Source organism: Colossoma macropomum, unplaced genomic scaffold, assembly GCF_904425465.1.
Source record: "Colossoma macropomum unplaced genomic scaffold, Colossoma_macropomum, whole genome shotgun sequence".
Taxonomy (NCBI): Eukaryota; Metazoa; Chordata; class Actinopteri; order Characiformes; family Serrasalmidae; genus Colossoma; species Colossoma macropomum.
In genome coordinates, this window is record NW_023494784.1 from 10,500,306 (window position 1) to 10,518,021 (window position 17,716).

Sequence of the window (17,716 nt, forward strand, 5' to 3'; positions counted from 1 at the left end):
CGTTTTTCATATTGCATGAGGCTGCAGACGAGGAAATCATGTCCATTTCCATCATAAATAACAGGCAGAGTGCGGAGTGGACCATGACGGACGGGAGTATTGCTGTATTTCCATTCCGAGGGCAGAGGGAGGAGATGGGTGGGCACTACCCAAAGGAGCCAAACTCACCCTGCTATGATTTGTTTTTAATTGCTGGAATTATTGCCCTCCTGATGCAGGGCAGAGCTGAAGCAGGCAAAGGGGAAATTCATTCATTTCCTTAAAGACTGACAGTTAAATCACAACACTGAGCAATCGATCATTCACCAAAGGAGATTTATATTCCCAGAGGCCCCTCTTTTGTTTTGCTGCGCGTCAACAGCAAATTGATTCTCATCTCCGGGCCCTGTGAAGCGGCGGCGTATTCATAGCCCATTGAGAGCGCGCTCCCGTCAGGCAGCACTGAAATGTTAGCGTTTTGCTTCTTCGGAGGTGTAAGATTTCCCACAGTTAGTTAAAACCTGAGAGCGTGTAGGAGAAACAGAGGCGTCTGTAGGGAGGGTTTGGTGCTGACGCGAGGATGTCCCATGTCTTCCTCTTTAGCAAGGACTTGCGAATACTGACAAACTGTTCAAACACAGTGAATTATTAATGTGCCCTCCATCTTCCAGCTGTCCCTGCAGTATGTCTGGGTACTTATAAGGTGGACTCCAGCTCTGGACTGGGGGGTTTGCTGTACAAACAGGCCCTACCATTAAAATGCTGGCTGACTGCTCGTATTTAAGGGAATAGCCAGTGAGAGACCAGATTTACACAGTTTTGCTCCTTTGCATTGTCAGAAAATAAAGGTACTCTCAGGGCTGTGCAATGCAACAATACTGTTGCATGTACTAGTCCAGGGGTCGGCAACCCAAATGTTAAGAAGAGCTATTTTGGCCTTTCAGCCAAAATCAAACCACCTTGGGAGCCACAACGTTTTGTCCATTTTAACATCTTCGCTGTAAGTATGTCTCAGTATGTGCTGATGTGTTAGTATAGGCTAACAAGTGTAATATAAATGAAAACGCAGACCTGCTTTGCTCTGCTTTAAGCTTTAGCTCAGCTATAGCTGCTTTTCTCGCATCTCCAGCAGGAAACTTTTCCAAAAGTAGAATCGTTTCTTGTAAAATGTCTCTCAGCATTCAACTTCTTAGGAGGCTCAAGTCAGCTTCTCATTCACCAGCTTCTTGTTCGAATTTTCAGAAATTTGCAGCAGGCACTGTTTAAGGTGGAACTGGAAAATTACAATGACAAACTGACGAATGAGAAGCGACTCCAGCCTTGTGACTTTTAAGTGTTTGACAGTTTCTCGCTGCAGATTAAACATATCAGGAAACCAGCTGGAGTCATTATAGATGCAAATAAATCCATTTGTCTCCAAATGATCGATGTTCATCTTAAAACTTCTCTTTGCCTTTTTAGTAGCTACTAGCTGGACGAGATTAGTGTCTGTGTTGCTATAGTGACCAGTAGTCTGCGGACCAACCTTCAGGGTTAAAGGGTGAATTAGCAGCTGTACATTAACTCCAGCGTTTAAGACCATCTGGATCAGATCCTCCTGAGAGACAGCAGAACATGAGCTTCAATGGAAGAGACAAAACTCAAAGAATTAAAATTCTGTTGTTTATTTCTCTACACATAAGATGGTTCTTCAAGGGTTCTTTAGTAAAGAAAATGGTTCTATATAGAATCATGAAAACTCAAAGAATCCTTTGCATGGTTGTTTGCACTATGAAATGGCATTTCAGACTGATGGAAAATGTGTTTTATACTGTTCTATATAGAACCTTTTTGAAAAAGGTTCTTCTATTGTTACAGGCTAGACATTATAACAATAGCAGAACCCTTTTTGGTGCTATACAAAACTCTTTTCACAAAGGTTCTATAGAGAACACATTCTCCATCGATCTGATGAACGCTTTCATAATACAAAGAACCAAGCAAAGGGTTTGTTGAGTGTTCATGGTTCTACATAGAACCATTTCTTTACTAAAAAACATTAAAGAACCATCTTTTTTTTAAAGGGTAGATTTAAAAAAAATAATTCACAGATTTTCACTGTGGTCTCACACTTTTAGACCCCACTTATAATATAGATATCTTATAAAAATCCCAGTCAGTGATGCTGAATTTGCACGATCTTAATCAGCCTCAATAAAACAAGGAGCCATTTTTAGCCTTTTTCCCGAAGTGAACCGCTGCTAAAACAGCAGCGTGGAAGATCACCCTTCCAGCTTTCTGCAGGCACTACCTCTTTTGTCAGCACATGCAAATTTGCACACACAGAAGCACCCGGTGGAAGTTTCAAAGTGCCACAGATGCTTAGATCGCAGCACCAAGCAGCAGAAGACCCCTCACAGGTCCGTGATCCCCCAGAGGCCGGGGCTCTGGGGCTGTTACAACAGCGACTGAGGAAAGCACTAAGCATTTGAAGCGTCTGAATAGTGTTATCCTCCACGAACAGAGGGATATTAGGGGTCATTTGAGGAAAAATTACTTTGCAAATCCATAATTGTGACAGGATGGAGATTATTCTGGAACGTGTGATGAGGAGATGCATCATTACATCAGGAATATTTACAGTTTTTATAATAGTCTTTATTATATAATGAGCTAAATTAATAATAAGGGTAGAACCATCAAGTTACATCCCACCTTTAAAGATGAGTTACTGTTGTCGTTTTGATCATTTTAATATTTTAGATATGTAATGAATGACGTAATGACGTTTTTCCGCTTGTTTCGATGTCAACAAATGACAAAAACATTGCAAAAATGTAAAGAATATTTCATTCTTTCCATAAAAGGAGACTGATACAACAATAACTTTTCATCAAGTTCAAATCATAATAATCATCATCTTCTGTTCTGCTATAAACACAAACTTTATATGGATTGGAAGTTTAGAATCTGCACTTTCAATAGAGTTTGTCTGGTTATTTCAATAAGCAACAAGTAATAAGTGATTAATATAAAATTATGCCATGCTTTTTTTGTTATTGTAGCCAATAACTGGAACTTCTGGGGATGAATGATTCTTGTGTGGTATGATTTCATCATTACAGTCATTCTGTGATTTCCTTGTGTGTAAAAACTCAAGTCAAACCTCTAGAAGAGCATGACCAGCCATTCTGTAAAAATAATAAAAAAGAAATAAAATAAATTAATAAATAAATACATAAATAGGATCCTGAGGGCCTGCATGCACTAAGAAGTCATTCTTAAGAACCTTAGGCAGATGTGTTGGTAAATGGGAATTCCACCAATTTTTCAACATTCCTGAAAGGGGCTATTCTAGAGAAACTTACAGAGTCAGAATTGTTCACAGTGGTGGTGGTAGGAACCAGGCGTCTGAAGAGTTTAATGCCTCTAAAAGCTCCCTTACAGAAAGTTATTACATGAAATGCTTATGAATACACCGCCTGATGTTTATGGATATAAATACAAGACAAAGTTTTGATGTGATCATATTTTTATCCCCTTATAAATCCCAGACTTATTACATACTAATGCTTACTATCCAGTAACTACAGGGACTACAGTGCTAAATTATTCTTAGGTTATAAAAGTGCAGAGTAAAACTTTGGGGTGACACTTTATTCTGAGGGGACCTTTTAGATCAAACAAACACTCAATGGATTCTCTGTAACATGTCAAAAACATATGAGGGTTAGGATTTGGGTTTGGGTTGAGGTTAAGGTTAGGGTTAGGATTAGGGCCAGGGTGAGGGTTAGGTTTGGTAAGGTTAGGTTTTGCATAATGGAAGTAACATATTAACAACACATCTACTTAATGTGAGTAATGTATCAACAGAACATCTACAAGATATTTACTTCAGTGTATTCAGATGCTTCACTACTGCTGCTTCACTGATATGTTGATGATGTGTTACTGATAATCTGTTAGGAGTTTAATAATCATCTACAAAGACCACTCTAAATACAGTGTTACTAATCTTGGAGCTGCCCATGGGTCCTGGACAGATAAGGAGTTACAATACATTCATGTTGAAGTGGTACATGCAGGGCATTGTACAGCAACATTGTCCCCATTTGACCATCAACATTACATACATACATACATAAAACGTTCACTGGTCATTTTTGATAGTATCTAATGGTCATGTTTGCGTATTTACATATACGTTGCGACCCCTGGTTCCTATCACCACCCCTGTAAAGAAATCTGAGTCTCTACAATCAACCATTTCATACCAAACCACCCTGAATGACTTTGTCTACATGTAAACCACTGAATTATGCAGCAGTGTTGAAAAATCAGTAGAATACCCTTTTAAATGGTGAAAGCCAAACCTCTCACAGCTTGTCCAAACACCTGCACGTGACTTGGCACATCTTCTTAAGTACAGCACACCAAGCACGTTTCTTCCAAAATCACTGCCGACCATTGTGGCACATCCTGCTCTGAAGTTTCACCTCTTTCGTCGACATGCAGCTCCAAGTCGCTCTGTCGGTGTGCCTGGATCTCTGCCGACACAGCCTGAGATTTGGCCATGTAGAAACCCAGCTGATGTGTCCTGCCTGTTTCCAATTAGCCAGAATGTCATAATATTTTACAACATCGGTTCCTGCTCCCCCAAAGTGAGATGTGAGCGCAGGCAGATTTAATTCTAAACAGGCTTGGGCCCAGGCCATACCCCCTAGTGTCGCAGGCTCACACTACAGCTCCCCTGCCGAGTGGTCCTGGGACCACACAGTGATTTATCTGCTCAGCTTATTTGCTCAAGTGAGAGGTTCGAGGATACTTCTTGTCACAAACGCTGAGTCGAAAGTGCTAAGCTGTTGTATTATTCTAAGCTGGACAGCTGGTTTGATTTATTAAATAATCCATACTGGGGTTGTATCCGCTTAAGTGCAGTGAAGATGCAGCGCAGAGGGCTTCTTTCCATTAAGATCCTCAAAGCCCACATTACCAGTAGTGGTAGTACTAACTTCTTGTCCCGATGAGGAAATTTTGCCGTGACATTGAACAGAGACCGATAACAATATCCCTCAAAACTGTGGCGAACAGCTCAGCTTTAGTCAAAATATCTACAATTGCAATTTCAGTTAATGTTTATTTTGTACGCATGTGAAGGTCACACTGTTAGGACAGATTAGATGTGGTGTTTCTGTCAGGTGGTCGAGCTAAAATTTGTTTGCTAAAAAGTTCTGTGTTGCTGTAATTTAGTTGATTAGCTATAACAATGTTGTCCAGAAGCACTTTAACCATATCTGTGTAGAGACCTTGGCAGTGGCCCTTAAACTGTCACCAGAGGAGCTACGAAGTGTGAATGTCCACATTGGCCTCTGTAAAATCGCCAGTGTGTGTAATAATCCCCCTCCCCCTGGTATATGGGGGGTCCCATGTTGACTGGCTATTACATTTACCTTTACATTTACAGCATTTAGCAGACACTCTTATCCAGAGCAACTTAGAAAAGTGCTTTGTCGTCTACTCAGAGAAAGTCTCTTTGCTAGTTACAAACAGGTTAGAGTAAAAAGTACTTAACTCAGTGCTCACTTAAGTGCTGTAAAAAGAGATGTGTCTTCAGTCTGCGTTTAAAGACCGCAAGAGACTCTGCTGTTTGGACAGCCAGTGGGATTTTGTTCCACCACCTGGGCTCCAGGACAGAGAAGAGTCGTGAAGCTTGTCTTCCATGGCAGGTCAAGCCGAGCTGTACTTGAAGCTCAAAGGGCTCGAGGTACAGTTCTAGTTTTGATCATTGCCATTAGGGAGGGAGGGGCTGGTGCTTTTTTGGCTTTGTAGACATCAGGGTTTTAAATCTGATGCGTGCAGCTACAGGAGGCCAGAGAAGTTCTAGTTTGGTAATGTGCTCATCCACACATTAATTGAGATCTTACACAGCTCTTCTTCGGTCTTCAGTTTGAGAAATGGCTAACAGTTGAATCTTTCTACCTGACTCTTGGGAATCTGGGCAGATTTTCAGATTCACTACTATGTTATGGCACATTGTAAAGTTTTTTAGAGGTGTTCCAAGCGTAGTTATAGTTGCTAGGTTATAAAGGACCAGCTCATTGAAGCAATTTGCTGCAGCGCCACCCTCAAGCAGACCAGTGCTGCAGCGCTAGTTAGTTAAGAATACTAAAGATAGACGCTCACCAAATGTTGCTGAACCAGCTAAACAATGAATTTCCCTGAATTTGTATTTGAATGGCTATTTTTCCCTAATGGCCAACATAATGTTATAATGCGTTTATTTTCGGCGACCCACCAGAATTTTGATGTTGAGACATTCAGGTGGTTTAGAAGGACCTCTCAGGACCTCCTGTATTTCACACCGTGACTATCAATACATAAAAGACAACAAATGTGTGACTTATATTTCGAAATGAGTGTTTTCTTGTTCAAAAATAGTTTGAGACAAACCAAATAAAGATCTACAGATTTTTGGATTTCTGATATCACATTCTTTCCATATCAATTAGATAAAAAAAATCAAGTTATTAAGTGACAAAAGCCACTTAAATAGGAATATTCACATTTTTTGCATCTGTCTGAAAGGGTTAAACTAGACACACTGCATTATAGTAACATATCATATATATAGTATATAGTAACATTCCAATACCGATACTGAAACCGTGAGTATTGGCCAATACCAAGGCAATATTTGTTCTTTAAAAGCTGCTAAGCTTTAAAATGAGAATTTTTTAACTGAAGCGCTTCACTCTAGGTGAGCATCTAAAAGTAGACTATCATGCTGAAACTACCCAAATGCTCTGTGGCTGCGTGTGAATAGCTGAATGAAATGTCCTTTCCTGTATGACTTCCTTGTTTTTGCCTGATCTGGTAGCCATGTGGATCGACATGCTACTCAGTTCTGCCGGTGTATTTAGTGAGGCCATGGGATAGAAATCAGGCAGAATTAGAGAAAAGCAGATAGGAAAGAATGTTTCATTCAACTACTTGGACCCAAACGACTACCTCACAGGCAGAAAGAGAAAGCTAACAACATGACATCACACAGTGTGAGTGAGTGCCATTTCATGATACACTGCAGGAAAATATAGTTTGGCAAATCTAAATCTTAAATCTAGCCAATATTTTTAACATTGCTCATTTTTATATTGGGATTGTGAGAGTATTCCAAGATTGACAAATGCATTTCTTAAAGCAGGCTGTCAGTATAGTGAGATAATTTTACCTGAAAAATGACTTAAAACAAGTCACAAAGGTTTGGAAGTAAATAAAGTAACTTGTTTTTAATGAAAGTGCTCCAACATTTGGCGTCAGTGCGCCTCACCACTTAGCAGCTTCCAGCACTGCTCAGTTTCCATGGCTTGGCACTCATTTCCCATTACTGCATTGCATTAAACTCAGAACGAGACTGAAAGTTGACTATATGGTTGAAATTTACACAGAGAAAGTCACTCAATTTGAAATCTTTAAGAACAGACAAACAGACAAATGCTAATCGTTTGTTACCTCAGCTAGTGAGCCTAGTCGCATTGTAACTTGACCTCATATCTTTTTGCTCGAAAACAGTTTGTGTGGAAGTAGTTAGCTGATACCAAATGTGATAAATTCAGTTGGTTGTGTTAAGTTTTATTCCACAAGTTAAGTGTAAAATTAACTTCAGCTTTATGATTATCGGCGCCTCACTGCAACGCATTCCAGCTGCACTGTCCACTGTCTGCGACACGACACTACGGTACGCGATGCTAGCGGAGTGTGGTAGCCTTAATAGAAATGCTAAAAATTTAGCCATCCAACATGAACAACATGAACATATTTTGTAAGAGTTCTTTAAAGCATTTCCACAACAGTTTCACAACACTGTGGACCTGCTAAATGGTAAAATGTTTAACCTCTTATGCTCCTTGAGACCACCGGTGGTTCCAAAACACACTTCGTCATATTCTTCATAACTTTCATATTTCATAAGCTACATTAAAAAGGTGGGGGTCATATGAGAGCTGTAACTGTCTTCTTTCCAGTCAAATAGATGGGTGATGTAATTTTAATCCCTTATAATAAAAGAAGCTGAACTCAATTTTTTTTTTTCTACTGAAAGTCGACCCATTTTTCCACAAATCTGGGCTATAAACTATAAACAGATGGCGTCTCTTCAGTGATCTGCTCTGTAAAAATTATTTTTATAAAATAATACAAAGAGCGTCTAAGATTTTTGGCTTTCAGCAGTAAATTGTAAGCATATAGCAATATGTGTGATCATAAAACACATTTTCACTTAATTTGAAAGGAGCTTTTACCAAAAAAAATAAAAAATAAAAACAATTTGCATTCATTTCATGCAGTTACTGAATAATTCGTATGTTAACTTCCATACAACACTGCTAGTCTGGTGCCAACACGTCCTACATTCATGCTAAGAGTCGATTTGCTACTTGGTAGCGTGGCACACACTCTATCCCGGCAGTGCTGAGGCGGGTTCAGTAATGCAGGCTGAAGTGTACGCGTCGCCTGTCTCGGTTATTTAATGTGCTGTGATGGCACAGAGCCAGCCACCACTGTGTTGTGCGAACAGAGCGATGTGCAGCGAGGTGAGTGTGGGAGGAATGAAGGGTTTGCCTTCAGGATCGTCGTGGAGTTCCTGCTCAGTATGTGTTTGGGGGCGGGGGTGTTCCCTCCTGCCTGACTAGAGGCCTAATGTTGTTTGTTCTAACTAGCTGAGAGCAAAGTGATTTATTGGCCATCCTGTCTCTTACAGGTCAATAGCAGACTAGAGATGCTGAAAAAGAAGATTGAATGGTGCTGGACAGTCCCTCTGTTTCTGCTGTCGGCTGTAGCCCAGGTAAAACTTTCCATCTTCATTTCCACTAACAGACATTGTCCTTTCTGACTGAATCAATTGGTGATTTTAAAGCAGGGCTCTTCACTTCCTATCCCATGCTATTCCCTTGCTACTTTCCTATTTGTTTTCCTTCTGTTCCTTCCTGATATTCCAGAATTAACTCATCAGCTTTAATCAGTAGTTTGGCGTGAAATCAAATGTACACAATTTTCTTCTTATCCCAAAGGTGGTACATCAGACAAGACACGTTTTGTGGCCAGTTTTAGTTTTGTGATGGAGCAAGTGGGTTAATTTAGCTAACAAAATGGAAATATTATGGACAAAATATAAGCTGCTTTTGACAATGATAGTATGTCTTACAGTGTTAGAAACCACATAAGCAAGTTAATTTAAGATTACCTAATGGGACGCTCCAGCCTAAAACTAGGATTTAATGTTGTTGGTCATGTTACGTAACATTCTGTAGTGCACTATTGTATCCCTCAGCTTCATAGATTGGTTGGAATTCACAATTTTGTATCCCTTTTGTGTTTCATCTATCAATGTTCTCTCACTATGATACCCAGCATGCATTGCGCACATGCATCTTATGACCACTGGGAATCCCTTTGGTGTCAACCAATTCTAATTGCTAATCTAGCCACAGAGCTGTAGGCTGAGAAATACGAACAAGCTAAAATTAGTGTATCTCTTTTCTCAGTTGTTGAACAAAATTATACAGCAATTTAATCTTTATTTAGCACAAAATGGACACCAGAGACAAGTTTTTTACCCTTTACAGCCAGGGCACGTAGCCAAACGTAGACAAGGTAAGTACATAGCTAGGTACCTTACTAACTGTAGTCTGTAGTCTGTTGTCCGCCTGGTCTGATGAGTCGTTTCTGTTATTCTGTTATTGAAGACAGTTACTACAGTTACACGGCTGCAAAAACGAATTTGACATCCCTTATAAATAAAAATAATGCATGGCCACGACTTAGTAAGGAACGGGAGCAAGATAATTAAGTCATGTCCACAAATTAGTAAGGTGTGGGAACGAGATCCTAATGCATGGCCATGTCTTAGTAAGGTGTGGCAATGAGATAGTTAAGCCTCGACCACAGCTTAACAAGATCATGCCTTATTAAGCTGTATTTATCTCGCTCATTTATCTCGTGGCCACACATTAGGATCCACCATCCACCCATGCCTTACTAAGTTGTGGCGACGACTGAATTATCTTGTTCCCATTCCTTACTAAGTCGTGGCCATGTATTATTTTTATTTATAAGGGATGTCACAAGCAGGGTTCCGTTACATTTTTCATTTTGGCCAGTGTGTCCACTTAAGTCTTACAGCCCTTAGGAATGTCCCTCATAGCAATAAAGAACTTCACTCCTCACTGTTAGCGTCTACACACATGTAAAGGCTAATAAACACAGATGTGAGGTTGCGCAGTATTCCTAGCCGTAACATTAGCTGTCTGACTTCCTCCTGCATTAGCCAGCTAGCATGGGAAAATCTTTGTATCCAATCCAAAGTTCCTCCCACCTTCAAGATGCATCATCAGAAGGGGTTTTCCTGGTCTTTAAACTGCCTCTAGAGACTGTTGTGGTACTACTGAGGTGAGGCATATTTACAACAGTTTTGGTCACAGTGTCAGTTTAACAACTGGGTTGAAGTCAAGTGTGCAGTGATTCAGGCTTGCAGTTTACGTGATGCTAACTGGTGCGCATAAGCTTCCTTTACTTGTTAGCTACATTAGCCTTGTTGCTCCAGCGCAAAACTAACGTCAGACATAAAGTATGTCTTGGCTGATCATAACTTTGGGACACTTATTTTGGCAGAACTGTCTACCCTGCTGAAAAGAAACAGCACAAACAAGCATGAATTCCATGCTCTGCTGGTTTAGCTGGTCACCCAGCGTGGTCATGTTGGTTGACCAGCATACCAGCATTCAAAACACACCATATGCAGGTTTTGCTGGAGACTTTTCTAACAGGGTCTTCAACAATCTAAACAAGAGCAGGACTGGAGAACTCACTCTCACACACACACATATTACATAAGCCGCTTATCCTCCTGGATCATGGGGGTTGCTGGAGCCTGTAACCAGCAGTGATTGGACGGAAGGCAGGATATACCCTGGACAGGCTGCCGTAGACATGTACATTCACACCTAGGGGCAATTTAGCATCTCCAGTTTGCCTGACTGCATGTCTTTGGACTGTGTAAGGAAACCAGAGCACCCAGAGGAAAACCACACAGATACAGGGAGAACATGCAGACTCCATTCCAGAGGGACCCTGGTCACCCGCCCGGGGAATTGAACCCTGGCCCTTCACCGTGCTGCCCACTGTTCTAGTAAAACATGTTTAGAAATCCTGTCTCAGTGTTCTGTTGTTCAGTGTTGTAACTGCATGTTTAAAAATCTGTGTTTAAGTCAGTAAGTGTGAAACAGGCCAGGAGAGCGCTGTTGAGGAAAGGCCTAAATGATGCTGATCTATTGTGTCATAATCTGTTACTCTGCAGTGCATTGAGGGTCAGGAGTTGATAGCAGCCTGGCTGCTTGCTCATTCTCCTTCAGTCTAGTGCAAAGTGATTTTTTTGTCACGTTTAGGAATCATCAGAAAACTGAACGTGCTCTTTTTATGATCCTCTATGACTTGCATTGTTAAAACGAATACGCAGGCAAACCATATGTACGCTCGACTGCTTTGCACCATTTCGTTTGTATGACTTCTATTTTCTTTCTACTGCTGATAGCCTTTCAAGTCACCAAGGCTTAATGCAACATAATCTAAGCTGGAATGTAAAGAGTCTTCATGTTGTGTGCGTGTGTCTGTGTGGTCTCTATGTAGGTCACTGTGTTGGCCAGCCCTGAAGTAAACGACAGCCAACAGCAGACCCCTCAGAATGTGTACCACGACATTGGCTTCACCAGGAACAAGATAGTGACTGCACAGTTTGAATGCTATCAGAAGATTATGAAGGACAATAACAATGTGGGAAAAGGTATGAAAGACTAAAGCAAGTAAATGCTATGTAGTAAATGCTGGGAATTAAATGGGAATTTTATCAGTGCAGAATTGAATCACTGGGATATAAATCATTCAGAGTGGTTTGATGTGAAATGGTTCATTGTAGAGATGACAGGAACCAGGGCTCGTAACGTCTACAACACAAACACAAAGCCATTTTATTTACTATCCAGATTGACCAGTGATCGTATATACATACATACATACATACATACATACATCATCTAAACCGCTTATCCTTCTGGGTCGCGGTGGGGTGCTGGAGCCTATCCCAGCTGTCATTGGGCGGAAGGCAGGATACACCCTGGACAGGTAGCCAGTCCATCGCAGGGCAGACAGACAGACATACACATTCACACTCACACCTAGGGGCAATTCAGCAATTCCAATCAGCCTGACTGCATGTCTTTGGACCGTGGGAGGAAACCGGAGTACCCGGAGGAAACCCACGCAGACACGGGGAGAACATGAAAACTCCGTGATCGTATATGTATCTTCTTAATTTTAATATGTAATGTTGATAATGTGAAAATATTGTTGATATGTGAAAATATTGATTAATCTGAAAAAATCAATTGTCTTAAAGACTATCATGTCTTAGACTACTTGTAGCCAAGAATGGCTTTTAAAAAAGAAGTTTTAGCCCAAACTCTTCTCTCAAAACTATCGTAAAACAGTGTCTCAGACATCAGGCAGCATATTCATAATTTCACATAATAACAGTGAAGGAGCTTTTAGAGGTGGATGTCTGGTTCCTATCACCAGCACTGTTGACAACGCTGCAAGTTTTTCTAGAACAGAGTGATGAGGTAAGTGCAATGATTTAGTCATGCAAGTTGCCCCAATGCTAATTGGTGGTCAAGCGGTTCCATTATTATTAGCTACATTAGCCTTGTAGCTCTAGTGCTGAACTAAATAAGCACAAATCAGACAGATAGTTAGGAAAACAAATTAACCAAAGGCTCGACTAAACAGGTAAGTTTTTAGCCTAGACTTAAAGATGGAGGCTGTGTCTGAGTCCCGAACACAGACACAAGCCTGTCAAGCCTGTAAGAATAGAAGAGTTTTTTAAAAACCTTTTTAAGAAGGTTCTATATAGAACCGTCTGTAGCGTGTTCATGCACGTTTTCCATCAATCTGAAGAACCCTTTCATAATGCAAAGAACCCTTTAATCATACAAAGTGAGGGACACCGCCAGTCGTGTGGTTCAGCCCTGCACATTTGAGCCCCTCTGTAGAAAAACTAGGCTCTCCTCAGCTGCTCTCTGACTGGGTAGTAACAAGTGCAAAATTGAGAGCAAGCTGTCTAATAGTCATTTTAGAGATCTAATTACATCCATCCATCCATCCATAATCTAAACCGCTTATCCTTCTGGGTTGCAGTGGGGTGCTGGAGCCTATCCCAGCTGTCATTGGGCGGAAGGCAGGATGCATGTATCTGCAGGATATTACATGTATATGATAATATTGAAGACCTTAGCCTTTCATTTTCTGATGGATATATCACAGACATACTGTGTCCGATATTTGAGCACCCAGAACTTATGTTATATCAGTAACCTAAAGCTAGCTGGCTAACTGCTGGGCCATGCTCCTCAAGCGAAGGTCACACAAGCTCCCATCGTAAGTCGTCATGGTCCAACTTGGGTTTTATTCCTACTTTTAAGGTGGACCAGTTTCAATTGCACTCACACACACATTATCGAAGCCACTTATCCTTCTGGGTCGTGGAGGGTGCTGGAGCCCATCCCAGTGCTCATCGGGTGGGAAGGCAGGAAACACCCTGGACAGGTTGCCAGTCCATCGCAGAGCTGACAAACAGTCATATACAATCACACACACCTTCACACCTAGGGGCAGTTTAGTGTGTCCAGATGGCCTGACCCCATGTCTAGTACCCAGAGGAGAACATGCAAACTCCAAACAGAAAGGACCCTGGTCAATCAGTTGCACTCTACAAACAAATTTAGAAAGGCTTAAAAAACCTGCTTGCTGGGAGTTTTGGCTGAGACTCGGAGCAGCTGGAGATCAGTCACTTTAAGCGAGGGAGATGAGTGCGAGTAGCTGACGTATACATGTTGCTAGCTCTGATTGGTACTTTGGCAGATCTGATGTCACCTGCGCCAAATATAGCAACACCCAACTCAAGTTGAACTGAAGAAAACAGCAGAAAAAAGTCATTTACAAAACAACAGAAAATACCAATAGAAATATCACAAAAACTGTAGATCATAGAAAAAACGTAAAGATGAGTAGACAGGGGCTTTAAAGGGAACACTGAGTAAATTAGATTTTTTGCGAAAATATTTAATTAATGTGGCCCAATAAGAAAAGCAAGAAAAACGTTTGTCTCTAACGCACAGCAGAGTCTCGGCTTCGGGGGATTGAGTGTGTTGGCATCATTATAGGTCGAGTGCTATGAGGCAGAGGTGTCAAGCAGCAGAAAAGAAGCAGCACTGAGGTGTTCGGCGAGCTTCTCGTATATATATGCAAATCGTGACATTAATTCACGTTGTCTCACGTAATTAACGCGGCGAGTACACAGTGAAATTAAAAGCCTCGGGTGCGGTGAGCGGATCGTGCCAGGGAAAGTGATGCTCAGCGCCGACTCTAGTGAAATTTACTCAAACTCTTCAAAAATGATGGAGAGAGCATTTGTGGATAGTGATGATTAAAAGCGCGGTGGGTGGATGTGTGTGTGTGGGGGGGGTGTTCTTATGTTCCTAAAGCCTGAGAAGGTCAAAACAAATCAGCTGGAATCACTACATCAGAATAACTGACATTCATAGCTCTTGTTTCTAAAGTTGCTTTTTGAAAGTCCCTCTCTTAAGTGCACCACGTTTTAACTGAGCTTTTAAACAGTCTAGTTGTGACTGCAATAACATGGTGTATTTGAAAAGCTTTCCTAGCTCCTGCGTCTTTCAGATAACAGGCTGAATTAGAACGTCAATCTAACTCAAGTCGACAGTTTCTTGCACTTTACTTTGATGCTAATCCCTATAGCTAAACTACAAATGCTCAAATTGTTAATTATTTGCTGAAACATAGGGTTAGGTTTAAGTTCCAGCCTAAACTGTTTGTTGTGTTAGACAGTATTCTGTGGCCTTAGCATCATCAGTTTTCATGTTTTTGTTTGTCAGTGTTCTCTCACTACAATAACCAACATGCATTGCACAGGAAATCCCCGTGGTGTCAACCAATCCTGGCTTATACCTTAGCCACTTTTCTGTAGACCAAGCTAGAAGTAGTGTAGCTGTAACCTTGTTGTTGTTGAGCGAAAGAAAACAGCGATTCTGTGTTTACTTAGCACCAAATAGATTCCAGAGACAAGTTTTTACCCTTTTAGGTAGAGAAAAATATAATATTCTATACATATATGTATAGACCTCAATGCTTTAATACTGCTTGAATATATATGAATACATATATGAATATGAATACTGCTTCTTTTCTAAACATTCTGCAAACTAATGTGTATATATATATATATATATGTATATATAGTAGTTTGCTGAATGTTAAGTCTTACAATTGATAACTGAATTACTAAGTGGTTCAAAGGTGCACAAGCCAGATGCAACTAATTGTAAAGCAGGTAATGAGAACAACTGTATGAATCAGTCATTAATGGGGTTTGTGAACTTAAGTAAGTGATGGAAAGATGATATTACTGCTCTGATGAGGTCTTCTACATTGTGATTCCTTACTAATACAGAAAATGTGCAGGTGGGGGTTAGGAAATGGATTGGTCTCCATTTGTCTTAAATTACACTAATGCCTATTTGTTTTTTTCTGGTTGCCAGTTGGACCAATGTGCAACAGGACATGGGATGGCTGGCTGTGTTGGGATGACACGGATGCTGGGTTCACCACTCAGCAGCACTGTCCAGACTACTTCCACGACTTTGACCCTTCAGGTGAAAATTCAACACGTAGCTTTAGGCACACCTAGATTTATCCTAGTTTTTAATAGGAATGAACAGGTTTTCGTTGTTGGTTTGCAAGAACTTATGGTGTCAAATATTATGCATGTTTATTTTGAGGAAAACACTGTTACATGTGTAAATATTTGACGATATTTGCAGTGCTGCATTGGGAATAAACCATCTTTGGACCAAAACAGTTCAAATAGGGCATGGGTGATTAATGTAATCGGACATCATTGATGATGAACTAATTTTACACAGCTTGCTAGGTTAATTAAATAACATGTACAAGTAATGAATGTCTTATTCTCAATGGATTCTTATGGGCCATTAATAAGCCATTGGGTTATGGTACAGTAAATTTTCCAGCGTCTCTGAGACACCATTTGAGAAAAATTCTCTGTACTTTCCGTATAGCTTAAGTGTCCAAATGGTTCAGATGAGTTATACCATACTTAATGGTTTTCAACAGTCATCTATGGCATAATTCTGAAGTGAAAAATCTACAACAAAGCAAAATAGCTTGTTTTTTTTTTTATATGTAAAGGTTGTGGATGTGGTGGAGGAACTCACATATTTACTCAAGCGCATTTAGCAGTTTGATTTCTCCACAAGGGGGAGCTCTTGGCACAAAACTTTGAGTGCACCACGTAAAGAAAAGAAACAGCACTGATAAAATGTCAAATTGAAAAACAAAAAAAAATCATATAATCCAAAGATATCAAAAAGTAGGTGGAAAAATAGCTGTAATGGACTGTGTGTATGCATATGTTCAAGGGGGAGGGGTCAATATAATTGATAATCCTACTTTTTCAACAAGAAGAAACAAGAAGAGTGCTGGTTATTTTAAGATATTGCCTTAGCCTAATTTCAGTATAAGCTTTTATCAGTAGTTTGGGAAATGAAGACTATCAACTCATTATTTAGGCAAAACCTGCTCTTCATACCACGGATGACACTTGGATTAAGCAGAGTGTTGAAGATAAATGCACCCAAATATATATATATATATATATACGTATTTCCTTAATACTAACAAAACCTTTGCATTTTTTAACATATAATATAATCAGGAGCGTCCCGTTCCATTTTTTCTCTCTCTCTCTCACTCTCTCTGTCAAACTCCGTGATGGCTAAAGGCTAAATAGCTTTAAAGCTTTTGATAAAAGACATTCTGTCTCAGTTTCACGCAGAAGAGATTAAAAAAAGAGTTTTTAAGTAAAAGGAAATGAAATGCCTGACTTTGAAGATTAGCTCAAGTGGGATTCGTAATTTAATTTTGACCTCTGGCTAAAAGAAACCAAAGAATAGTTATTGTTGGAGTCCGTAATGCTACACATATAGCGCTTTTTCAAAGCGAGCAAGTGAGAAAGTGGGAGAGGACCTATCATTCCAGCTCACATCCCTCACAATGATAAAAGCAAAAGCTCCAGCTCTTCAAAAAGCCATCGCAACTGGTTCCTGAATGCAAGCCATTAAAAGTAATGTGGCCTGTCAGAGTTAATACCTAATTGCCTAACTGCCTAACCCATTATAACTTTTGTGAGGTTTTATTTATATACACACAGTAACCAGGTACGTTATAAAGAATACCTCCTTGTTTCTACACTCATTGTCCATTTTATCAGCTCCACTTACCATATAGGAGCACTTTGTAGTTCTACAGTTACAGACTGTAGTCCATCTGTTTCTCTGCATACTTTATTACCCCCCTTTTACCCTTCTTCAATGGCCAGAACAGGACCACCACAGAGCAGGTACTATTTGGGTGGTGGATCATTCTCAGCACTGCAATGACACTGACATGTCTGATCCACTTCTACCAGTGCAACACACACTAACACACCACCACCACATCAGTGTCACTGCAATGCTGAGAATTATCCACCACCTAAATAATACCACCTCTGTGGTGGTCCTGTGGGGTCCTGACCATTGAAAAACAGGGCAACAAAGTATGCAGAGCTGATAAA

At 40.4% G+C, this 17,716-nt stretch overlaps 1 protein-coding gene across 1 annotated transcript in view; it reads left to right on the top strand.

The window, feature by feature from the left end:
- calcrla (calcitonin receptor-like a) overlaps positions 1-17,716 on the top strand; it is a 68,729-nt gene that overhangs the window by 36,141 nt on the left and 14,872 nt on the right. Inside the window, exons 2-4 of the mRNA XM_036577560.1 lie at positions 8,714-8,797; positions 11,638-11,791; positions 15,621-15,734. Coding sequence (XP_036433453.1) covers positions 8,732-8,797; positions 11,638-11,791; positions 15,621-15,734 — 334 coding nt within the window. The 5' untranslated portion in view covers positions 8,714-8,731. The remainder of the gene's footprint in view (positions 1-8,713; positions 8,798-11,637; positions 11,792-15,620; positions 15,735-17,716) is intronic.